Below are 26,248 nucleotides of genomic sequence, written 5' to 3'. Positions count from 1 at the left end.
AGCAAAGCTGTGTGAGGGAGGGGGAAAGGGCGCTCCAGGCCCAGGGGCAGCAAATGAGAACATGCCGAGGGGTCCGCTGACCCCTTTAAGACAGGAAAATGAGAGGCTGCTGGGATCCAGAGAAGGAAGGCGTCAAAGAAAAAAATCAATGACACTTGTTAAGACAGGGAAGCCGACTTTATTCGGGACCCCTGAGACCAGCATGGGGACCACTGTAATGGATGGGGTTTTACGGAAGGAGAGAGGCGGGGGTCAGCTCAGCGCACGGCCAGAGCCAGTGGAAGTTATAGCCAACGAACAAGGTGGGGTCAGTGGACGGAAGATCACTAAGAGGAAATACCAGCGGGAAAGGGGGACTCTGCGGACTTCCCTCGTGGTCCAGAGGCTAGGAGCCCACACTCCCAGTGCAGGGGGACTAAGTTCAATCCCTGGTCAGGGAACTAGGTCCCACAAGCTGCAACTAACAACAACAACAAAAAGATCCTTCGGCTGTAACTAAGACACAGCACAGCCAAATAAATTAAAAGATAAATAAAAATAGACGTTTTTTATAAAAGGGGGGATTCTAGCCAAACTGACCTGACAGGATCCTTGGCTGAATATCTGAGGGACTCCTTTCCAAAGCAGATCCTTGGTGGGGCAGGAAGAAGCGAGTCAGAGTAAAATTCCTGCTACTAATACTAAATGCTAATCACGATCTGTCGTGCCCTTAGTGTGTGAGGCCCGGAGATCCTTTCCCATCCGCCCTCATGACCTCTCTCACCTCGTCTCCTCTCCCTCTCCCTTTCACTCACCCTGCTTCAACTGCACTGGCCAACACATTCCCACCTCAGGGCCTTTGCACACGCTGTTCCCTCTGCCTGGAATGCTTTTCCTGCTGATGGTCACATGGCACCTCCTCCTTATCATTCAAGTCTCCGCTCCAATGTCACCTCCCCACAGAGGCCCTCCCTGACCCCTGCAGCTGCAGTAAACTCATCTCATGGGCATCTTCTTTCCCAATAACCTGCTCCATTTTTTCCTAGCAACTGTCACCACCCAAAATTATCCTGTTGGCTTGCTACTGTTCACTGCATGTCCCTTCCCTCTACAAGATGATCAGCTCTGCACAAGCTGGGATTTTTGCCTGGTTTGTTCACTGCTATATCCCTAGAGGTTAAAATGGTACCTGGCATCATTGAACAAATGAATGAGGCCAATCTTAATAAAAACCTCACCATGTTGATATTATTATTCCCTTTTTACAGATGGGGAAACTGAGCCTCAGAGAGGTGAAGTTCCTTGTGTAAATTTTCAAAGCTGTGTGAGGGATACAAACTCTTTGGCCTCCCTCCAATGAACAACAGCAATAGCTAATTGTAACAGTCCCACCTTAGAATAGTTTTATGTTGGGATTTCCCTGGTGGTCCAGTGGTTAAGACTATGCTTCCACTGCAGGGACCCCAAGTTCAGTCCCGAATTGGGGAACTAAGATCCTGCATGTACATGGGGTGTCAAAAAAAGAAAAAAGAATACTCTTATATTGAGCTGAAGTCTTCCTCTCAGTTTTTTTTTTTTAATGAGCCACTAACGTTCACTGAACCCTTACTGTGTGCCAGTCATTATCTCAGTGAATCTTCAGTGAAGTAGGAACTGCTTATCCCCATTGCAGAGATGAAGAAATTGAGAGGCTCCGAGAGGTTAAGAAACTTGTCCAAGACCTCACAGCTGGAAAAATCAAGAAGCTGGGATTAAAATGCAGGTCTAGTTCTTAACCAGTACATTCTAGTACCTCCATCTCACTGGACCTAGTTCATTCATTCATTGTTTTAAACTCACTTATCCCACTTTCTGCTTATATGTGACGAATGAATGAAGCCAGGCTCACTGCTAAAGAAAGTGAATGAAAATCCATATTACAGAGTCTCCCCGACAATGACGATCTGCTAAGATCATCATTGTTTTTAACCTCACAGTACTATTGAAAGACTCACGGCTGGAGGAGAAGCATCAGTTTAGCGTTTGTCTTGCTGATCACCTGAGCTTGCATTATTAATACTATCTCCAAGCGGTTGTTTCTTTGCGAGGATCTTTGTAAGCCATTCATCGTTGTCTGTGGTCTTCCCTGATGGCTCAGCTGGTAAAGAATCCACCTGCAATGCAGGAGACCTGGGTTCGATCTCTGGGTTGGGAAGATCCCCTGGAGAAGGGAAAGCCTACCCACTCCAGTATTCTTGCCTGGAGAATCCCATGGACCATATAGTCCATGGGGTTGCAAAGAGCCAGACACGACTGAGCTACTTTCATTTTCACTCTTATCTTTGTCTTCAAGGAATAGTTTGGTTAACACCAGAGTACTGAGGACTTCCCAGGTGGTGCTAGTGGTAAAGAACCCGTCTGCCAATGCAGGTAGACGTAAGAGAAGAGGATTCAGCCCCTGGGTGGGGAAGACCCCCTGGAGGAGGGCAGGGCAACCCACTCCAGTATCCTGGCCTGGAGAATCCCACGGACAGAGGAGCCTGGTGGGCTGCAGTCCATGGGGTCGCCAGAGCGACACGACTCAGCAACTGAGCACACAGGACACAGAGTAAAGAATCTGCACTTCAGCTCCACCAGGCGGACTCGGATACCCGAGATCATGCTGCAGCACACACACGCGCGCGCACACACACACACACACACACACACACACACACAGTCTCATGACTCTCCGTCAAAGTTTATTCCTGACTCGTGCCATTTCCACCAGCGAACCAGTAACAATCCCGCACAGCTCTCTTCTGAGTGGTGACTTGAGAACCCAGTAGCCCCATCCTCCCCACATGAGACCTCTGTTCCTGCAGCAACAGATCCTCAGTGGATATTGTGTGAGAAAGATCAGAAATGTGAAGACGCTTCACTTGAGAATGCCTGTGCTAAGTCGCTTCAGTCATGTCCGACTCTTTGCAACCCCAGGGACCGTAGCCCACCAGGCTCCTCTGTCCACGGGATTCTCCAGGCAAGGATACTGGAGAGGATTGCCATTCCCTTCTCCAGGGGATCTTCCCGACCCAGGGATTGAACCTGCGTCTCTTAAGTGTGCTGCATTGGCAGGCGGGTTCTTTAGCACCAGCGCCACCTGGGAAGCCCTAAGAATGCCCAGCCAGAATTAAAAGTAGGCCTCTCAACCATCCACACATCCATTTTACTTCAATATGAATCTCTAGGAAGACTAAAACGCTACATGAAAAGGAGCTACTGACAAGCCACCCAAATGCCTCTTTCTAAATGTGTATTAGAGGAACTCCCTGGCAGTCTAGCGGTTAAGACTCCATGCTTTCGCTGCCCAGGGTCCAGATTCAGTTCCTGGTTGGGCAGCTGAGATGCCACAAGCCATGCAGCATAGCCAAAAAAAAAAAAAAAGAGTAAAAGAAAAAATACATTGGCCATTAACCAGCAAACCTGGCTATTGTCAAGAATGACCACTATGGACCATCATTCTGACATTAGCCAGAGTAGTACCCAAAATCTCAGCTTCCAGACTGACATATTTAGCTTTTTCTAGCAACCCAGCCACCTCGGCCAAGCTCTCAGACATGATCCTTCCCACCCCAATCCTGCCAGACTCAGCAGGCAAGGGGACAGGTTTGGGGCTCAGCAGAGCCTGTGGACACTGTCCTGGTTTAACATCTCGTACGCGCCTTTTTTTTTATTCCAAACACTGCTCTCTGCAGCAGAGATAGACTGATGCCATTCATCACTGTTAAGACTGACAATCCCTTCTTCAGCTCCTCCTCCCTCAGCAGATATCAGGACTTGGCGATCACTCAGGCAGGAAGGACATTGCCCCACATTTTTACCCATCACCTCCTCCTTCTACCAGGATCAGAGTCAAGTTGCCTCCCCCATCTGAGGCATTGTCCTCAGATGGGCAGGACGTTGTAACATCACCAGCTTCTAGAATTCCTGCTTTGGCAAAGCTCATGGGAACTTAGATGACATGTTAGGAAGACTCAACCCAGAGCTTGTTGGGAAGAGAGAGGTCATCTAGGGGAGATGGTTTAAGTGAGGGCATATATTTAAAAACATAACCCAGACCGCAGGATGGTAGCATAAGATGGTAGGAGTGGTCCTTGGTTTCTAAAGAAAAGGGGGGACGCTTCAAAGTCTAGTAAATGTTTAACCTGCCTCTGCCCCTTTCCTGTCGCTTTGGATATTGTCTTTCTAAGCCTCAGTTTTCCCAACTATAAAATGGAGAGAGGGGTCACAGCACACCGTGCAGGTTGTTTGGGGGGTGAAAATGACATCCTTTATTTCATAATGTATTGAGCATCTACGGTGTACTCTGAAGATTCAAGTTTGAGAAAAATCAGATGCAAGCCCTGTCCTCCGGTTGCTTACATACTACAGAGGAGAACGTTATTGTAAGATTGCCACTTGGACAGCATCATGAGGAGAAAGACGTGATACTATAAGAGCCGGTGATGAGGGATTTGACCTGGTCTGGGATGGCTTCCCTGAGGAGGTGGTGCCTGAGCTAAGAAAGAGGATGTGGAGTTAACCAGGCAGAGAGGAGGGAAAAACATTCCAGGCAGAAGGAACAGCGAGGGCAAAGTCCTCATAGTAAGAAGGATCACGGAGACTACGAGAGACCAAAGAAAGGGTAATGTGTCTGAGATGAGAAACCAAAGGGGAACGTGGAACAAGCCGAGGCTGGAGAGTTAGGCAGGGTACAGGCTAAGCGACTGTAACTATGAGACCCAAAAGCACAGTGGCTTCAACAAGATGGATGTTAGCAGGAGTTAGCAAACTTCTCCAGTAAAGGGCCTTTCTATGGCTGGAATTAGCTTCCATCTCAGATCCAAGATAGCTGCTCCAGCTCTGCCCATCACATCTGCCTCCCCTCCAGCAAGAAGGAGGACGAGAGAGGGCAAGCATCATTTTTGCTCACATTCCACAGGACAAGCTTAGTCACATGGCCATATCTAACTACAGGGGAAGCTGGGAAATGTAGTCTTCGTTCTGGGTAGCCTTTTGTCCTGCTAAAACTCTTACAGTGAATGAAGGGAAGGATAGCTATTGAGGATATCTAGTGGTCTTTGCCACAGTGGGCCAGAGTGGCTTTGGGGACACCAGAAAGAGGTCTGTTTGCAGTGGTCCAATGGGAGGTGATGCTGACTTGGGACAAGGTCATGGCTTAGCAGGTGGGGAGAATGGAACAGATCTAAGATGTTTGTGAGCCTGAATGAACACTTGACGGTGGTTTGGATATGGAGGCAAAGGATAGAGTTGGATGAGGCAAATGTGACCCCTAAGTCCCTGGTTTGTGCAATTAGATGCAGGTCTTGTCTGGAAAGTTCTTTGTATATGGTAGCAGGTCAGTTAAGTGTCACTGTCTTCAGTGAGACCAGGATGGCAAACCCAACACCTAGCAGAGACCTGACAAAATAATGAAATGGGTAAAGGGGCCTGTGGACCCTGGGGAGCACATGCCCTGTCTAAAGGGGCACTTGCTCCTTAGCGCCAGCAAGTGGCTGCCATAGGGAAGGCAGGCTGAGTGTGGAGGCTCAGCATCCGATGTTCCAAGGGCAATCTGAACATCTCGAGTTTTATGTGAAGCCTCTGAAATTGGACACTTGGGCAAATAAGTAAAAACAAATTTCTCAGCCCCAAGGCCTCTGGCTTATGATGCCTGGGACACCCCCCAGCAATGCCACCGCACCCTGCTTACACCTTTGTGACTTGGTTGCCTTCTCACGGTGAAGCCCTCTGTTGCCTGGCTCAGCCTCAGGCTCTCATCCTCTCCCATCCCCACATTCCTGTCTCTTGTGCCCATGAGCGCCTCCTGCAGGCTCCTGACTCCATTTGCTCACCAGACCCCCACCAGAGGCCCCTACCTCTAGAGAAGACAGTCAAAACCATCAGCCTGCTCCCAATCCCCTTAATCGGATCTGCGCCAGTGACCCTTCTGATTAAAACTCCCCATCTGTAAATCCCCCTTTAAAGCTGGGGAAGCGGAAACACCATAATAGGAGAGCAAGGCTCGATGGTCCGGAAACTGCTACCTCCTACGTCCTTGAAAATGTCTTGGGGAGAAACACAGACCTGAGCTGGGAGTCCCAGATCTAATCTTTGCAAGTTGTGTGGCCCTAGAAAAGTCACTTCATTCTCTGAATCTCCTTTTCATTCATTTGCTTGTTCATTTCCTTAACTATTTAGCGAGCACCTGCTCTGTGCCAGGCACCATTTCAGTAACTGGAAATACAACAGTACCAGACAAGCCTGGGCCCTCCTGCAGCTGACATTCTATTTCAGGACACAAAGGGGAAAATCCCAGCACAGCAAGATCAATGCTGTGAAAGGAGAAATTCAGGGGCTGTGAGAGTCCCGAGGGCGGATATTCTCAACCTACACATCAGGGTCAGAGAAGGTTCACTGGAGTTTCAATGGGCAGTAGAATCAGCCAGGAGAAGTGGAGGAGAGGGACTTCCCTGTTGGTCCAGTGGTTAAGAATTCATCTTCCAATGCAGTGGATACAGGTTTGATGCCTAGTCGGGGAACTAAGATCCCCTATGCCTCGGAACAACTAAACCCACGTGACATAACTAAGACATGAAGCAGCCAAGTAAATAAATAAATGTAACTAATTAAAAAAAGAGGGGGGGAGAGAAAGGGTACTCCAGGCAGAGGCAAGTATCTGGAGGTGTGAGCAACCATGGCAGAGCGGCTCGAGGCTTGAGAATTGTACGAGGTTTTGCTGGGATTCATTATGGAATATGCAATGGGAAATGGAGAAAATGGTCTGGAGAGAGAAGGAAGGTGGTCTTAAGACAAAATCCAGATCTCCTGTTGCACCTCCTGCCTCTCTGACCTCATCTGCTCCCACCCTCCACCTAGTTCATGCAGCCCCACCCACGCTTCTTTCTGTTGCTTGGTATGCCAAGCTCATTCCCACCCCAGGGCCTTTGCACATGCTGTGCTCCTACCTGGAATGTTCAGATTTTTGAATGACACACTCCTCACCTTCAAGTCTCAGAACCAGGACATCTCCCGTGAAAGGCCTGCCCTGACCACCCAACCTCATGTGGACGCCACTAGTGCTTCTCTGCTTCTTGGCTTGTTTTTCTCAGTAACATGTAGCGCATAATACTATCTGACATCATTTTGCTCCTTTATTGGTTTATGGGTTTTTTGGCCTGCTTTTACCTACCAGTTATTTAAGGCCAGGGAAATTGTCTTTCTTATCCACGCTGCATCTCTAGCAAAGAGCATAGCACTTAGTAAGTGCTCGGTAAATACATGCCTAATAAATGCCAGAGATAGGAACTTGACAGGGAGCTATTGCAGGGTTGACAGCAGGGCTGCGGCTCGCTCAGATTTCTGCTTCTCTCCTGTAACCCATCAATGTGATTGTGAGGATTAGAAGCAATGGGACAGTCTTTATGGAAAGCAGCCTTTTATTTAACTTATTTGAGGCTTATTTTACATAGCACAGAATTCACCCTTTTCCAGTAAGCAATTCAATGACTTTTCAGTAAATTTGCCAAGTTGTACAACCATCATCCTCAATCAATTTTAGAATGTGTTCATCATCCCAATGAGATCCTTCATGCCCATTGACTGTTACCCCTTGTCCCTACCCCAGCAACAGCTAACCTGCCTTCTGTCTCTATAGATGCACTTTTTCTGGGCAATTCCTATACATGGAATCATACACTATGTGGCCTTTTGTGTCTGACTTCTACTCAGCATAATGTTCTCAAGACTTATCCATATTTTATCATGCATCAGTATTCCATTGTATAGAGAGATCACAGTTTGTTTCTCCATCAGCTGATGGACATTTTGATTGATTTCCTTTTTTGCCTCTTACAAATAATGCTCCCGTGAAGGTGGAGGTATATGAAAACAGTTTGCAGGACCTGAACACTCGGTACAGCCCTCAGCCCTTCAGAGTTTCTAGTGTCACTGTACAGACTTGACCCCAATGAGCTGTGTGACCATCAGCTAGTCCCCTTCCCTCTGCTTGAGTCCCCTCATCTTCCCAGAGAGGAGCCTGGGCCCTTTTTTGCACAGACATTCTGTGCTTTGTCCATATTCATGGAAGACCAGGGGAGTGTTCAAAGCAAACAATAAACAGCCTGTTTATTGCTGGTGCCAAAGGTAGTCATCCCATGGTCAACCACCAGAGGCAAAAAGAAATTCTTTTTAGGATGCCAGAGGCCTGGGTCCAACACCTCTGAGTCCCTCCCTGGGCGCTCTGACCTGCTAATCTCTTCTCTCAGAGGACCAAAGGTCCCTGCCACATTTGGTGCAGACAGGTGGGTTGCAGGATTCAGAATCTCTTCGCAGGGAGGGAATTTGGGGACAGTCTGCAAATTCTGGTCCTGGTTCCTGCCTCCCTGCTCCCTGGGTTCCTGGAGTCCTGCCCAAACCTGATTGGGCTCAGATCCCAGGAAAGCAAGGCTGGAGATGCAGAGGCCTGGTCAGGAGTTTGAGCTGGGGTCAGAAGGACTGGGCACAAGCTGCTCCCCAGTCCCTGGGGCCCATCCCAGAGATCAGATCAGCACTGTCCATTGGGGAACTTTCCTGCTGGTCCAGTGGTTTAGAATCCATGCTTCCAATGCAGGGGACACAGGTTTGATCCCTGGTCAGGGAACTAAGATCCTGCATGTCATTCAGTACAGAATCACACAGCTTGAAAAAAAATTAAAAGCAAAAAGAACGACTGAGAACTGAGGGAAAAAAAAAAACAGCTTAAAAAAATAAAAACAAACAATAACAACAACAACAAAAAAAACGCTGTTCATCTGGGTTTAAGACTGTTTAGAGGATGCTTGCTGCCTTAGCCAGGCACTGGGGTCCACATACCTAGTCCTGGACTTCCAGAAGCCCCCAGTCCAGAGGCTTGGAGAAGGGGGGACAATAAATTACCCAAATAATAATTTAATAACATAAAATATATATTAAGTGACTGTTTTGTGGTTCAGTTCAGTTTAGTTGCTCAGTCATGTCTGACTATGCGACCCCATAGACTGCAACTCTCCAGGCTTCCCTGTCCATCGCCAATTACCAGAGCTTGTGGTAGGTGGTTAATTACTTTCTTCTCCACTTTAGAGATAAAGAAATGGAGTCTCAGAGAGGGGGAGTGACTTGTCCAAGGCCACACAGCCAGTGGGGAATAACACTAGTGCTCGAAGCCAAGTTCAACCAGCTTATAAAGAAGATGCTGTGAAATGATAAAAGCAATAAAAGTTGAGCCAAAGGCCTAATGAATTCATTGAATTCTCTTTGCCACCTTGCAGTGGCCACCCTCCCATTCTTACAGATGAGGAAACCAAGACACAGAGGGTTCAACTTACATTGAAAATCTCCCTAGTCAGGAAGTCTAACCCTGACCCTAAGGGTTTCAGCAGGTCTGGAAGAGAAAGCAGTCTTGTGGGCAAGCCGAGGAGAGTGGGTCTCAGTGTGTTAGCACTCAGGATACTTGATGCATGCGTGCACCAAGGCAGGAGGCGGGGCACGCTCTGACCCTCCCAACCCAAGCCTCAGCCCCTCTCCAGGATGGGGTGAGCCTCTGCCCTAAGCATCTCAGGCTGAGAGGAGGGGAGGGAAGCGCACATTCTTAGGTACAAAGTAGGGGGAGCCGCCCTGGAACAACAGCGCCAAGGACTGTACAATAGGTGGGTGCATAATTCATGCAACTGTCAGCCGACATCAATTATGTGGGCCTCCCCTGGAGTTGTCTGGGGGTTAGAAACTGGAGCAGGCTTCCCTTGCCAGCCTCTGGGGGAAACCAGACCTCCCAGTTCTTAAAGCGGCAGACTCTCCAGGAATCTGCTCCGTCCCCTGCAGCCACCCTCGGCCCTTGGGGCCAGAAGTCAGAGACAGCAGTGCCTCCCCGTGGAGGGAGGACTCAGCCCAAGGTCCCCGGCAGGCCACCCTGGAAGGTCGGACCCTCTATGCCCAGCTCTGGGTTAACAAGTCTTTTCCCTCATTCTCTGGCTTCTGAGAAGCTGACTGCTGTATATCCCAGAGTTTCTCAACCTTGGGACTGTTAACATCTGGGACCTGATCGTTCTCTGTGGCGGAGGCTGTTCCGTGCATTATAGGATATTTAACAGCATCCTTGTTTCCACCCACCAGCTGCCAGTAACACTCCTCCTCCAAGTCGTGACAACCAAAAATTTCTGCAGAATTTGCCAAATGTCTCCCAGGATGGGGCTGGGGCATACCTAGTTAAGAACCACTGGAAGACCCTCATTTTACAAAGAAGAAAACTGAAGCAAGAAAAGTTGCACTGTGCAAGGCCTCTTGACCAAAAAATGGCAGAGCTGAATTCCAACTCCAGGGCCCACATCTTTTTTTTGTGTGTGTGTGGTTTTTTTTTTTTTTTTTTTGACCACACTGCCTGGCTTGCAGAATCTCAGTTCCCCGACCAGGGATTGAACCCAAGCCCCGGGCCTGAGGACACCTAACCAGGGGACTGCCAAGGACTTCCCCCAGGTCCACATTGCTAACCTCAATGCGAGAGTTCCACATGCTTATTCCAATGATCACCTATATATTTTAATTAATATTTAATACGTATAACTTTAGCTATGCAAAATCAGCAGTTTTGCAAAGATTATTTCTTAGGACAAGGCTAAAATAAAACCAAGTAAGTAGTATTTGTTGTTTTTTATTCTTAAGGGAAGTGTAGTACAACTGGTGGTGGCTTCCCAGGTAGCACTGGTGGTAAAGAACCTGACTGCCAGTGCAGGAGATGTAAGAGATATGGGTTCGATCCCTGGGTCCCACACCAGTATCCTTGCCTGAAAAACACCGTGGACCGGAGCCTGGTTCAAAGCGCTGCAACGAGTCGGACACGACGGAGCGACTAAGCGAGCAAGCAGATAGCACAGAGAGCTCTGCTTAATGCTCTGTGGTGACCTGAATGGGACGGAAGTCCAAAACGGAGGGAATATATGTATACGTGCGACTGACTCATTTTGAAGTACAGTAAAAACGAACCCAACATTGTAAAGCAGCTAGATGCCAATAAAAAATTAATGAGAAAGTAATAATTTGTTTAGGGATACATACATTTGTATTAAAAACTATACAGAAAAGGGACTTGGATAGAAGTTCCGATTATCTCAGGCTTGGAGGACACACCGGAAGTGTCAGTGTTACTGCTCCTTGCCCTGTTTTTTGGGTGTTGGTTTGAATACGGTTCATAAAAGTACATAAATTAGGTCTACTTTTGTATGTGCCAGATAGGTCACTTTAGAAGGTTACTATAGAATCTTACTTTTTTAAAATTTATTTTTATTGAAATATAGCTGATTTACAATGTCATTCCAGTGTACAGCGAAGTGATTCAATTATGCGTGTATAATTTTACTTTTTCAGTGAGTGCTAATCAAGAAATTAAAACACAAAAGTTTTCTTTTTACGATACGGAACATGTCAGACAGCTATGCATGCATGCTAAGTCACTTCAGTCATGTCCAGCTTTGTGTAACCCTATGGGCTGTAGCCGGCCAGGCTCCTCTGTCCATGAGATTCTCCAGGCAAGAATACTGGAGTGGGTTGCCATGGCCTCCTCCAGGCAGCTAAAGCAAAAGAAACCAAAACCCAAAACAAGAAGGTGGTGGAATAACAGGCTGTGGAAGTTCTGCGTGGCACGACACTCCCTTTCATCTTCTGAGCTGGCCTGGAAAGACGCTAGAGCCCTCCTGCTACCTGTGGTACCCCCAGCGCCTTTCAACACGCCTCAGTCGTCGAAGATGGTTAACAAACAGTAGACCAAATTGAAAACTGACTCTGATCCTGACCTTTCCATGGGTGCTCCGAGAACTTGAGCCACAGCCAAGAAACACCATGGGAACCAGCTGTCCTGGGCCCTGGGGGTGTAGAGATGAATCTCAGAACCCATCCCTGTCCCCTCCAAAGCTCACAGGTTCTGGGCAGTGGTGCGCACACACATACACACACACACACACACACACACACACACAGGCTGTGTGTGCTAGGCAAAATGATGAGGGGGCCCCGTGGATGGAGTGGTTGGCCCCTCTAGGGACAACCCCTGCAGGGAGAGGCCATGTGGCTGGATTTTAAAAGATAGATTGGAATTCACTGGACAGAGAGGAAGAGGCACAAACCTGCAGAACTGACCAACAATAGTGTGGTACCTGTGGTAGGAGACACCAAAGAGAGGATTCAGAGTTCAATCTAGAGGGACTTGCCAACCACACGTCCTGATGGCAGAGTCATTGCAGGGGCCTGAACCCACTCATGCTCACCCAAACAGCACTGGTGTTTCCTTTCAGGATACGGCAGGCAGTTTCAGGTCAAGGGTGAGAAGCGAAGCCTAGCCAGTGGCTCAGATGCCGGGTGGTCTGGGCTGACAGGGTGGCCTGTGCTGAGCTATTTCCCCTGTAATGACAGCTGGCATTTATTAGACATTCACTAGGTGCTGCTGGAAGCTGTCCTGAGTGCTCTGTGTGTGCTAACCCATATAGTTTCACAGCAGCTCTCTGAGGTAGATACTGTTATTATCATCCCATTTTGCAGATGAAGAAACTGAGGCTTAGAGAGGTTACATGCCTGGCTCAAGGTAAGAAAGTGGCAGCTCTGAGACGTGAACCCAAAACAGCCTGACAGCAGAGCCCAAGCTCTTAACTGCAGCCCTCTCCACCCTTTTTCAAATCCTCTGTGTCCTCTCTGCCCCTTTTTCTCTGCCTCTTCCCTTTAACCCCTGGCTTCTCTCAAAGGTTCAGCTTTCTCTGATTTTTTTTTTTTTTAATGTCTTTTCTGATCCCCTACAACTTGGGAATAAGTTGCTTGGGGCTTGGGCTTACCATGAAGCTGGTTCAGGCCTAGGTGGTACTCAACCATTTAATTCAGAGGCTCACCATCCCTGTAACCTACCGTCCCCTGGATCCCTGAACTCAAATCTCCCATGGTGAACTGGTTCGGCCCAGCCTGGATTTTCTATCCACCCCTGAGTCATTCAGCGGTAGTCAGGATCGACTAATACAGGCTTGGAGCCCTCACCCCCATCCCCAGCTCTTCAGCAGAGGCAGAAGAAAGAGAGGGGCAAGCCTATGAGAAGAGGACAGTTTTGGGGAGAAGTGAGGAGGGCTGATAGATAAGTTTAGAAGTTTCGACTTTCTCCTGAAGAGGCCTGGAAATTTATTAAGCAGGAGAGTGATGTTATTGGATTTGTATTTTTGAAGAAAAAAAAAAAAGACCCTAGAGCAATGTATTACATCTGCTTGCATTTCTGCCTAAGCTGTGGTCTAGCCTAGGTTCTATTAATTTCGATAAACATCCAGTGAGCCCAAATATCTAGAGTAGACCCTTTTCTCTTTTTTTTTTTGAAATTTATTTATTCCTTTTATTTTTGGCTGTGCTGGCTCTTGGTTGTTGTGCAGACTCTTCTCTGGTTGCAGAGGGCAGAGCCTGCTCTCTAGTTGTGGTATGCTGGCTTCTCATTGCAGAGGCTTCTCTTATTGCAGAGCACGGGCTCCAGAGCTCTCGAGCCTCAACAGTTGCAGCTAGTGGGCTCATCAGTTGGGGTTCCTGGACTCCAGAGCGCTCCAGCCCAGCTTCTCTGCATCATGTGGGATCCTCCTGGACCAAGGATCAAACCCACGTCCTCACTACTGGCAGGCAGACTCTCTACCACTGAGCCACCAGGGAAGCCCCCAGATCCTCTTCTTGATTCCAGGAACTCAAAAGTAGTTAAACTGTGATCCTTAGCCTCAAAAACTCATAGTCATACTCTGGAATTACTAACATGAGACCAGGATGTCTATGCCTCCCTGAAAATCATCTGCAAAATCTTGAGTGTTTAGCAAAAAGGTCTGTAGTTTTTATCTCATTTTTAACATAACCTTAAGAGCTCATGTACTGAGGGCAGACAAACCCAGGTAAATATCCTGGCTCTGAAGCTGACTAGCTTTGGAAGCCTAGGTTTCCTCATCTCTTCTCTGGAGGTACAATACGATAATGGGATTGTTGTAAGAGTGGAATAAGGGGACTTCCCTGGTGGTCCCAAAGCAGGGGATCCAGGTTTGATCCCTGGTCAGGGAACTAGGTCCTACATGCCACAGTAAAGGCCTGGAACAGCCAACTAAATAAATATTTTTTTAAAAAAGGGAATGAAATTAGGAGCTTCATGGAAAGTGATTAGCACAGTGCCTAGCATACAATGAACACTCTATAAAGGGTAACTTATTATCATTAGTATCATGTCAGGAAAGCAGTACCCCACTCCATAATATTATGAACCACTGGTATAGATCACAAGACAACAAATTATAACTTGCAGGTTAAATTCAATCCACTGCCAGTTTTTATAAATAAAGTTTTATTGAAACAGCTATGTTCATTAATTTTCGTGCTACAGCTGCAGAGTTAAGTAGTGGTAACCAAGAATTCATGGGCTTCAAGGTTTTAAATATTTACTATCTTGCCCTTCATAGACAAATTTGATTGACCCTTGGGCTTGATGATTAGCTTTAAACCATTTCAATTATCTGGACATCAGTTTCCAAGTCTAGGGCTTTCCTGGTGCCTCAGAGGTTAAAGCATCTGCCTGCAATGCGGGAGACCTGGGTTTGATCCCTAGGTCGGGAAGATTCCCTGGAGAAGGAAATGGCAACCCACTCCAGTATTCTTGGCTGGAGAATCCCATGGATGGAGGAGCCTGGTGGACTACAGTCCATGGGGTCGCAAAGAGTCAGACACAACTGAGTGACTTCCCTTCACTTCACTTCCAAGTCTATGTGATAAATGGATTTGAATAAATATTTTTATCTCAAACATCCAGCCATTAGCTAATTCACAAGATATGAAAATGCTCTTGAGAATTCAGGAATGTCCTGCAGAGCCAGAGTATTAGGATGACCATCCCATTGCTGGTTGTTAACTAAATCCCACTCTCTTCTCCTCACAGATCCTTGCCATAATTTCCATCATGTTCATCGTCCTCTCCACCATTGCCCTGTCTCTCAACACCCTGCCCGAGCTGCAGAGCCTTGATGAGTTCGGCCAGACCACAGACAACCCCCAGCTGGCCCACGTGGAGGCCGTGTGCATCGCATGGTTCACCATGGAGTATCTATTGAGGTTCCTCTCCTCCCCAAAAAAGTGGAAGTTCTTCAAGGGCCCACTCAACGCCATTGACTTACTGGCCATTCTGCCGTATTACGTCACCATCTTCCTCACTGAATCCAACAAGAGCGTGCTGCAGTTCCAGAACGTCCGCCGCGTGGTCCAGATCTTTCGGATTATGCGTATTCTCCGCATCCTTAAGTTGGCACGTCACTCCACTGGCCTCCAGTCCTTGGGCTTCACCCTGCGGAGGAGCTACAATGAGCTGGGCTTGCTCATCCTCTTCCTTGCCATGGGCATCATGATCTTCTCCAGCCTTGTCTTCTTTGCCGAGAAGGATGAGGATGACACCAAGTTCAAAAGCATCCCGGCCTCTTTCTGGTGGGCCACCATCACCATGACGACTGTTGGGTATGGAGACATCTACCCCAAGACTCTCCTGGGGAAAATTGTGGGGGGTCTCTGCTGCATCGCAGGGGTCCTGGTGATTGCTCTTCCCATCCCCATCATTGTCAATAACTTCTCCGAGTTTTACAAAGAGCAAAAGAGGCAGGAGAAAGCCATCAAGCGGAGAGAGGCTCTGGAGAGAGCCAAGAGGAACGGCAGCATCGTATCCATGAATATGAAGGATGCATTCCCCCGGAGCATCGAGATGATGGACATTGTGGTTGAGAAAAATGGAGAGAATGTGGGTCAGAAAGACAAAGTGCAAGATAATCACTTGTCTCCCAGCAAATGGAAATGGACCAAGAGGACACTGTCTGAAACCAGCTCAAGCAAATCCTTTGAAACCAAGGAGCAGGGATCCCCTGAGAAAGCCAGATCATCTTCTAGTCCTCAGCACCTGAACGTCCAGCAGTTGGAAGACATGTACAACAAGATGGCCAAGACCCAATCTCAACCCATTCTCAATACTAAGGAGTCAGCCACCCAGAGCAAACCAAAGGAAGAACTTGAAATGGAGAGCATCCCCAGCCCCGTGGCCCCTCTGCCTACTCGTACAGAAGGGGTCATTGACATGCGAAGCATGTCAAGCATTGATAGCTTCATTAGCTGTGCCACAGACTTCCCTGAAGCCACCAGATTCTCCCACAGCCCTTTGGCATCGCTTCCCAGCAAAACTGGAGGTGGCATGGCCCCAGAGGTTGGCTGGCGGGGAGCTCTGGGTGCCACTGGTGGTAGGTTTGTGGAGGCCAACTCCACCCCTGATGCCAGCCATCACTCCACTTTCTTCATCGAGAGCCCCAAGAGTTCCATGAAGACCACCAACCCCTTGAAGCTTCGAGCTCTTAAAGTCAACTTCATGGAGGGCGATCCCAGTCCATTAGTCCCCATTCTGGGGATGTACCATGACCCTCTTAGGAACCGGGGGGGTGCTGCAGCAGCTGTGGCGGGACTGGAGTGTGCCACCCTCTTGGACAGGCCTGTGCTGAGTCCAGAGTCCTCCATCTACACCACAGCAAGTGCTCGGACACCCCCCCGGTCGCCAGAGAAACACACAGCAATAGCATTCAACTTCGAAGCAGGTATCCACCAGTACATTGATGCGGACACAGATGACGAAGGGCAAGTCCTCTACAGTGTGGACTCCAGCCCTCCCAAGAGCCTCCCTGGGAACACGAGTCCCAAGTTCAGTGTCGGGACGAGGTCAGAGAAGAACCACTTTGAAAGCTCCCCCTTACCCACCTCCCCTAAGTTCTTAAGGCAGAACTGTATTTACTCTACAGAAGCATTGACTGGAAAAGCTCCCAGTGGTCCGGAAAAGTGCAAACTTGAGAACCACATCTCCCCGGACGTCCGCGTGTTGCCGGGGGGCGGAGCCCACGGAAGCTCACGGGATCAGAGCATCTGAACCACCCCCACACTGAGAAGAGACTTCTGGCAGGGTCCAAAGAGGGGTGCTGTTCAGCTTACCTGCCGCGGAGGTTTTCTGCATGAACTCTGAAACAGAAAGGCTCTGCAAAACCCCCAGAAAGAAGAGAGACTCCAGAGGACGCTCCCTTAAAACCTTGAGAGCTGTTAACGGGTCCATCAGAAGCAAAGCCGGCCAAGCCATGGGGTATGGCGCCTCCTTGTAACAACTCTACTGCCCTCTTTGGAAGATGACAAGAACAGAACTCGCAGCCACCACTACCATGTTCCAGACGCCACCGAGGCCACCTACTCCTCATTCTGTTCTCATGGCTCTCCATCACAGCCTCCGAGGGCAACATCTTCATCCCTCCTGGCTTCTGCTGAAGAAGGATGCTGGAACAGGTGGCCGGTGTTCGAAGAGTGGGTTGACCATTTTGTTTTTGGGCATTGCCTGGCCACCTCTAGGAACTTCTGTCCGTCACCTGCTGGATGGATCCCACTGTTAGAAGGCTACCGGGCATGCTCATGTCCTGGGGAAAGCTGCACCGTAAGCCAGGATCCCAGCGCAAAACCCTTCCTCAAATGTCTTCATTGACTTCAGTATTCCATAGTACCTGAGATTTTATTTTGAGATATCATCAGGGTGAGTTGCACCACTTGTACTCAATTCTAATTGCCCCCTGGCAATCTGGAAAGGGTTCAGAAGGCGGGTGCTCAGGCAACAGTATGAACTCTGAGCATTGCTTTAGGGTGGAGAAGGAAAATGCTTTCTGTACATCGCTAGGGTAGACTCAAAAGATATGCAAGTGTCAAATATGCAAAAGAATAGCTTCTTCAAAGTGACTGTATGTTACTGAAGAACAGAATAAAATCTGTTTTGTTTTTTTTTTAATCTGAAAAAACAAAAGGAAAAAAAAAATCCCCAATCGAAATGCCCAGTTCAGACTTTTGAATCCTTCCTGCTGAGGCAGGGAAAGTACTTACTATAATAGAATTTCTTTTTTGTTTCCTGTGGTATTTAAGTTTTAAGAAAAAAGTTAAAATAAAAAGCACTTTATGTTTTACAAAAAAAAAATAGGTTTTACCAGGGACAGTGTCAACATCTCGCACTTTAAAACGAGCATGATTTCCCGTGGGCCACTTCATTGGGACTACAGCTGAGTTTTTGCTCCAGGCGTGTGTCTGGCCACGGTGGGTGATACTGTGCTGGTATTGCTGTCAAAGTCTGTGGGCTCCTTCCTTGTCCCCCTCAAGCTTCCCCTTAACCCTCTTGCATCAGAAAAGGGTACTTGGCCCTTGTGTGGGGTCCTGTGCTCAAGTCATGTGTATAGGAAACACGAGCATCTCAGAAGAAGGATGTAGATGGTTGGGCATTGGGTGTTGTACTCTGTTCTCTTTCTTGTCCACCAGGTGTGGGTGTGTTTTCAGTGTCACTGTCTGTACTAACAGCTCAGCTCTCCTTTCTGCAGCCATCAGTGCAGCCAGTACAGACAAAAGCAATAAGTATTTGTGTGCGTTGTGAGCAGTTCTGGTCGCTCTCTCTCGGTGTTGGTCTTCCTGTCGTAGTTTGATGACCTGGCGTTGACCTGCCTGATTTTAGCTCAACAGCGTGGTGGTGCTGGCCATTCCCCAGTTCAGGAACACTGGGTGGAGCCACCGGTTAGCACGATGCCATGCTGTTGGCCCATCTGTTAGTGAAAATGACACGTTATTGATCTCCTTGTCTTCAGTACAATGGGGCAATGTCGTTCTCCTAACACAATGTTGATGGATGGTGTCCCAAGTACAATAGCGTAGCTCTGCCGATCCTCAATATAGTGCCAGGCATTCGTCTTCCTGATGGAACAAAATGTGGTTTGCCTGTCCTTCATAGAATCTGTTGTTGGTCTGCCTGTTAGTACAATGGCACAATCCACCTGTCAGTACACAAGCATCACAGAATCGTTCTGCCTGCCCTCTGCACAGTGGCATGAGATTGGGCCAACTGTCGCAGGTATGATGACACGAGGTCATTCCACTGCCCTTGAAAATGTTGTATCCTCTGCTGCATATGCACCCAGTTCGTACTGCTTCTCAGCATCTCCAAGGACTGTAGATCCCTCCAAGAGGGCGCAGTCCTGTTTTCTGCTGCGTTAACACAGTGTCTTGACTCCGGAAGTACCAGAGTACTCTTGCATCAAATCCTAAGGGATTTAAGGGGCAGGGAGTACGAGGTTATCCTGGGCTGGTGGCTCACCGGAAAAAGGAAGCGCAGGGCCCCCCAGGTGCTTTGCTGAGCACACAGTACAGGCTGGGGGCCGGTGGAGGAGTGGCTGCAAGACCGTCTTCCCAGGGCCATCTCTCGCGTCTCTTTGTTTCTGTCGCCATTCACATCTGCCATCAGCACAAACGTGAAAATTCAGGGAAAACAAACAAATGCTTTTTGATAAAAGTAAATAGTTGTGATTTCCGATTCAGATATTTTTAGAGCTGATGCTATCTGTAAAAATTAATAATAATAATAATAATATAGTCTATTTTACATATCAGGAAAGTGAACATGTTTAAATATAGCCATATATAGTGAGAAGGAACTTATCACCCCTTCTTCAAATCGAGGCATTTCATTTGCTGGTTGAAGCAGTCGAGAAGTGTACAGATTAGAAATGATTTCTTTTTTCTTTTTTTTTTAAAAAAAAAACTAATAACCAATTGGTGCAACTCTCCTTGTAACCAAAGGCCCTATCTGCCTTGCATGGTCATGCAGGACCTATCCCTTTCCTTCCTCATGTATTTTGTCTGAACTTAAAGTAGCATTTTATTGAGTCACTTTTGAAGGATGAATTCAGAAGTATCATGAAGAACCTACCTGTTCAGGCTTAATAGCCAGAGTCCTATAGAGTTCTTATAGAAACAGAATAACTGAAACTCAGCATATACTATGCTTAGAAAGTATTGCATTTTGTTTTGGGTTTTCCTTTTATGTGTGGATGTTATCGTAGGAATATAGTTGTTACCCTGTGCCGATTCAAAATAGAGTATTGTAAGGTTTCCCAGGCCCCCACCCGCCAAAAAGAAACATGCCCAGATTTTTTAAGATGTGTACACCCTACTTGTACATGTACTGTGTACGTGCACTGGGAAATCTACCTAAGAGTCTCCACTGAGAAGCTAACCTTGATAGACTGGTATTGATGGAGGAGAGAAAAGCAATGGTTTGGAGGCAAATACTGCTTTAACCTGGTGGTCCCACCCATTCCTGAACCAATGAAAGTGGGAGAAAAAACAAGAAATGTTATTTCATCCCAAAGAAATGAATCTAGGGGCTGGAGGTAGATGGATGCCTGGCCCCTTCGGCACATTCAGTAAAACTCATCAAGAACCCCAGCAAACTTCCACCATTATCAAAAAGGGCTAGGGACCAGGTCCGGACACAGCTGAGTGTGTGTTTCAAGACATAGGCTACATGGGACAACAAAAACAAGGGACCAGGTAGCTGTGCACCCTGATCACCCAGGGGGCCGTCGCCGACCAGCAGAGAGAGGTGAGCAAGCTCTGGAGGAGTCCATTTACTCACCTTTTTATCTTGGGGTAAAGAAAGCAACAGGACTTCCGTGCAGTAGATTTCTCAGTGCCTTCTTTAGGAGTTTTATCTTAAGCACACTCAATGGGGAGAGAAAAAAGAGGAAAGAACATTCATTCCCAGAAAGCCCCTTTCTCTCAAGGCATCGGGGATCGAGAAGGAAGAATGTGACGTTGGTGAAACAGCAAAATCCTGAGGAGGCCATTTCCTTTCAACCCACCTGGCTCACCCCTGAGAATTGCTGGTGACACAGACTTTTTCAGACTGATTACCCAACCTCTCCTCCACCGTGTCTTGGTATCTGTAAGCCTCATCCTTGCCCTTTCTCCTAATAAGATCCACATTTCTAATGAGAAAAAAAAAAAAACAGAACAGTATTCTCTTCTGTAAAACTGTAATGTATTGTTGATGTTTGTAACTATTGTATATTTCTGTCTTGCTCCAAGTCTTGGCTGGAGTGTGTAGTCCATGGGCACGGGGGGAATTTAAAATTTACCAGACAAGGGTCACTAAAGCCTGGTCTCTCTCTCTCTCCCTCTCTCCTTTCCTCATTTCTCTGCCAACTAACTAGTCTCAAGTAACATGACCCCAAGCCTCAGCCTCCAGTCAAGTAACTTTGAATCCTCTGCGAGGGAGGCGAAAAGCCTCTAGCACATGATCCTTTGAGAAAGGACTTTTTCTACCACCATGAAGTTGGCAGGACTTGAAAGAGTCCTCCCGTGACTCCCCCAGCAGGACAGTGGAGAACCTCCAGCCCTGAGCTGAAATTTCCTCACCTCCCACTGCTTACATGACAGCATCCAAATGCTTTTACTCAACCCCGGGCGACCCAAACCAGCGCTGGCTACATCCAGAAATAAGAGTTACCTCTGCGTTTTCTGTTGCCATTTTTCTGGCTCTAGAAATATCTGATGCGTGACTACATCATAGGATGTCCACGCATCTCAGAGTAGTCTATTTTTCTGTTCAAATAAAATATATATATAATATATATATGTATTTTTAGCAAATTTATAATTGGGCCATTGAGTCTACTTTCTTCTTTTGTAATACACAGTAACATCTTGGGAGTTCTATTGTTGGTCATTATTGCAGCTGATGTCTTCTGGTCTCTTTCATTTCCTCCCATTGTTCCTTGGACTGTTTTTTTTTTCTTCTTCTTCTTTTTTATTCTGATTTTCTGGAGGTGGGGAAAGACTTTGGGGTTCTGACTGCCTCATGCAGGCATTTTCTAACACAAGGCCTAGAATCTGTTGACCTGTTACTTTCCTCATTCTGTCTGTTCTTGTTTATTGTTCTCAAGAATCCAGAGCACAGATACAAGAGTGAGACCAGGGGGAGCAGGGCTACAGATGGCCCTCAAAGTCGGGATGGGATGTGGGCAGGTTTAGCTCATCCCCCACACCCTTCTGGGGTTTTAAAGGGACTGAGTTTTCTTCTTCCCAGAGATCTTGGAGTCTAAAATCTCATGCAAGAAAGCCTCCCTCTGGCATTTCTGAGATTCAGAGGACACCGAAACCCCTTCTGGCTGGCCTGTCACTGCATCCGGCGCCCTGCTGCTGTGACATCGATTGGATCTGAAGATCAGAGCACTTTCAGGTTCTCAAAACCCAGAGAAAATCCTGGGCCTCAGATATCATCCACTTTTAATCAGTTCTGCATTTCAACCCGCGTCCAACAGCCTCACCACCACCCTCGGCCAGACAAGCTTGCAGCCAAATCCTGAGAAGGGACTGTCCCCAGAATCTGCCATCTCATCTCCCCTTCCCTCTCCAGCTACCTGACTCCACAGAGCCAGAGATTCATGGCAAGGATGGTAGTGTTTTTCCAGCTTCCACCTATCAGGGAGTGTCTGGACTGTACGGATAATTCATTCCACCAGGCGGTTTCCAGGCCTCGGATAGGCTGGCAACATCTCGTGAAGCAGCATCTTCACCAGAAGATAATTCTCCATCCATCAGTTCGTGCGAGAAGAGAAAGAAAGCCCAGATCATCTCCAGCGGGCATCTGTAGACTGTCATATCCCACCTGCCTTGCTGGGCAGGGCTCTGGCCTCTGCCCAGGTCAGAGATTTGAGCCAAGTCAGGACCCCCTAGATGGCAGTGAACCATCGCCCACTGAGTCATCAACCCCAAGGGGAAGCCAACAGAACAATGAACGTATCATTCTGGTGTGTGTGTTCATCGCTCAGACGTGCCCAACTCTTTGCAACCCAAAGAACTGTAGCCTGCCAGGCTACTCTGTCCATGAGATTCTCCAGGCAAGATTACTGGAGTGGATTGCCATTCCTTCCACCAGAGGATCTTCCTGACCCAGGGATCGAACCCTGATTCTTTACCATTTGAACTACATTCTGGGCTAAGGCTCTAATCAGTTTTCCCACCTCCCCAATTCCCAGTAATCTGGTTTGAAACAAAGCCAAATAAAATAGACAAGAATTAAAAAAAAAAAAAAAAACTTTTGCACAAGAACAACAACAAAACTGTCTCCCAGCAGTTTGCTAGGCTTGATGGTCAGAAAAGCAAACACCCTTGCCTGTGGGTGTCTGTGGGTGGTTCATCTAGGAAAACGTTGTGTCTCTGGGGTTTCCATCCACTGCCCCTGATATTGTCTGAACCTGGAATTTCTCCTGAACTCCCCCAAATGCCAGCTTGAAGAAATGGATGTGGAAGGGAGTCTGTTCGTCGAGTAGCCCCTCATCTTCACTGCTAACTCTTAACTCTCCACTCCTTCTTGAGAGGATCCTGGAAATATCTAAAGGCTGGAGGGGGATGGGATGGAGTGGGACCATTCACCTGAAGAAGGGACCACCTAACCACAGGATGGCTCTGCAAGTTTCTCCTGTATGAAAGGGACCTGGCAGTCAATTTCAGCTCAGATTAAGAAAGTCCTTCTACTAAGCAGGGCTGCCTCCCAATGGAACTTGGTGCCATGTCGGGTCATGAGATCTCTGACATCACAGGTGTTTTAAAAGAGGCTATTTGATGTACGAAACGGATGTTGCTGAGGGCACCTAGTACTGCATACCAACTGCATACCGGACTGAATATCCAGGGAAAGTCTGTCTCTACCACCCCTTCCCCACCCCCTTCCAGTGTATGCCTGTATGTGCACGTGTGTGTGTGTGTGTGTGTGGTCTGAACATCTGAGCACAGGCTTAAGCCACGGGGGCAAAGGCAGAGGGCGCAGTTAGCAGAAGCTCAGATTCTAGAGTGTGGCGCTTTCTGAGAGGGTATCAGGGAGGGAAGTGGCAGCAGGACACCCCGATCTTCTCTGCTCCCTGTCTTGGACGATTGTTGTGGCACCGCTGGTTGCCTGTCCGTCCCCAGTGCCCTGACAGGGACCACACTGTGTTGGGATGAGGCTCCTGCTCCCCTCCCACAGGCCAGCCACGGAGTGAACCCCCCTTCTCTGGCTGGCCTGCTCACGGTGCTTCAGCCTTCTGCCCAGGTCCTGCGCCCTCGTGGGCCTCAGGCTTTCTGTACAAGAGACACAGTTAACTTTTACCCAGTCGCCAGCTGCCTAAGGAACCGACTGGCCAGGCAATGGCAAACAGCATCATCCCCAAAGGGCTTTTTTTTTTTCAACAAATAAAACAAGAAATCCCATTCCAGACCCTTGAAAGTCCCCACCCAATGAAGGAAGTCCAGAAGGGCCAAAAGAGAGAGACAGCTGCAATCTAGTTTTACTACAAAACGAGGCTTTGGCTACGGCGGCCTGCAGGTGGAACGTCCACATCCAAGGACAGCATTTGACAAAAGAGGTTTTAAATTTCCTCCTAATTGTGGATGGTGGGCCTGGAGGAGCAGGGACTTCGTCCTCAGGGTGACCCCACATCCAGGAAGTCTCAGGTTGCTTCATCATAGGATGAGACAGAGGTTTGGCTGGATAGTCTGAGCAACTGCCTTCCTCCCAAACCAAAATTCAACAAAAGCCCAGTTTCCAAGACCCCCCTTGAGGCCCTGTCCTGCAGAAGCAGTGCAAGTGGCTGGCTCCCATGACATGAGCGTTCTGGAAAATGAAGAGAACTCCCAATTCTCTCCCACTGGGATGCCCTCCGGAGTCCTGCATGGATCGCCACCCACTTCCTGCCTCCCTAAGCTCATCCAGGCTTGGAAAACAAGGAAAGAAGCATGGGAGAAGATGCCCACAGGATCTGGACTTCTCAGTGTGGCTCAGGCCCCCTCGTCTTCACTAGGACTTTGGGGGTCTCTCTCCGATGAGCGTGACATCTGAGCTCAGAGTGCCTGGGGGTGGGGATGAGGAAGACCAGCAGGGGTCGGGCTGTATGGCCCCTTTGCTGTCCTGGCTTCAATCCAAGGTCAAGGGACTCAGGGTTAGCCCCTAACATATGACTTTGGCACCCAACCTGTAGGTTTTGGTTTTGTTTTGTTTTGTTTTGTTTTTGAGTGAGTGAGTAAATGTGAAAATGATTGACTTCCCAGTGAATGAATGAATGAGTGAATGGGTGAGTGGAGAGAGGAGTTCATTCTGGGAAAGAGGAAGAAATGGGGAACCCCTCCCACTGAAGCCTGTAACCCCCAGCATTGCCATCTGTTCTTTGACTCAACTGGGGGCCAAGATGACAGTCAAATTTTCGGCCCTGAGGGTCTTCTCGGAGCTACACTTCCAGGGGCCCAGTCTCTTTTCGGCTCTCCTGCCCTGCATTTTCACCCTCAGACCCTACTTTAGCTCACCCTAGCCCATAGCACAAGGTGGTTTTCCAGTAGGCTAAGCCAAGGGTCCGAGGTCACGGCTTCCCCTGGGCTGGGACTTGCTGGGGGCAGCAATGTGGGAGCTGATATCTGGAAACTGGACTGCATTCCCTGAGCCATGGCAGTTGAGCTGGAAAGCAAGGCCAGCCTGTCCTCCAGTTTTCAGAGCCAAGGGTCTTCCTTTTTTTCTGAGCCCAGTGCCCCCCCATGGTAGCATGCTTCTTGATCCTGCCAGCTATGACCCTCTGTCTCTCCCAGGAACCACGGGGTGAGGTTGAGGCTTTTCTGCCAGCAAAGCCATTCTGATCGCCCCGCCCATAACAGGGGCCAAGCCAATCACATTAGCCATAAACGACCAATGTCCTTAGCCACTCTTTTCTTGGAGTCACGTTCATGGATTCTGTTCATCTCTGGTCAGTTGCTGTCTCTAGTCCTTCCTGTAAAGGTGAAAAACAAGCATCACACACACACACACACACACACACACACACACGGAAACCAAACAACAAAAAACCCAGTGTCTTTTTATGCATGTGATGAGATGAAATTTGTGACCTCCAGCTGCTGTCCTGTCTTGTAAAATACGTCCAAATGTTTAAGAATTTCTAAGCAAATGGTCCCTTAATGAGTCTGCAGAATTCAATAAAAAGGTATGGAGAAAACAGGCGTGGTGGTTTATTTTCTGGAGGGGACAGGGGCGTGAGGATGTGAAGATCCATAAGGGAGGCTGAATTGGAGAGCCTGGGGACCTAGAGGAGCAGCGATAACTGTTACTCTTCATCCGAAAGAGAAGAAGTATGAGAATCTAGCTGACTTGCCATCCCAATATGCAAGCAGTGGTAACCCAACCCATGCTGTGTCCATGGAACTCCTGTCCTGGTCATTTGACACTCCTGTCAACCATGCCTGGGTATTCCTGATCTCGATACCTCATAAAAATTCTCCTAGTACAAGTTACAAGCTCAAATGCCCATAGGAGTCAAGCAGGTAACATAAATGAGTAAAGCGACCCAGGTAAGAGACATAAGGGAATGGTGGTGAGTGTGGCAAA

General features: G+C 48.1%; 1 protein-coding gene across 1 annotated transcript in view; it reads left to right on the top strand.

Annotated features, from left to right (window-relative positions):
• KCNB1 (potassium voltage-gated channel subfamily B member 1) overlaps positions 1 to 25,859 on the top strand; it is a 116,448-nt gene extending 90,589 nt beyond the window's left edge. The window contains exon 3 of the mRNA XM_018058007.1: positions 14,909 to 25,859. Within this exon, the coding sequence (XP_017913496.1) occupies positions 14,909 to 16,918 (2,010 nt within the window). The 3' untranslated portion in view covers positions 16,919 to 25,859. The remainder of the gene's footprint in view (positions 1 to 14,908) is intronic.

The sequence above is a fragment of the Capra hircus genome, chromosome 13, assembly GCF_001704415.2.
Source record: "Capra hircus breed San Clemente chromosome 13, ASM170441v1, whole genome shotgun sequence".
NCBI lineage: Eukaryota > Metazoa > Chordata > Mammalia > Artiodactyla > Bovidae > Capra > Capra hircus.
This window is presented reverse-complemented; position numbering and strand designations above follow the sequence as displayed.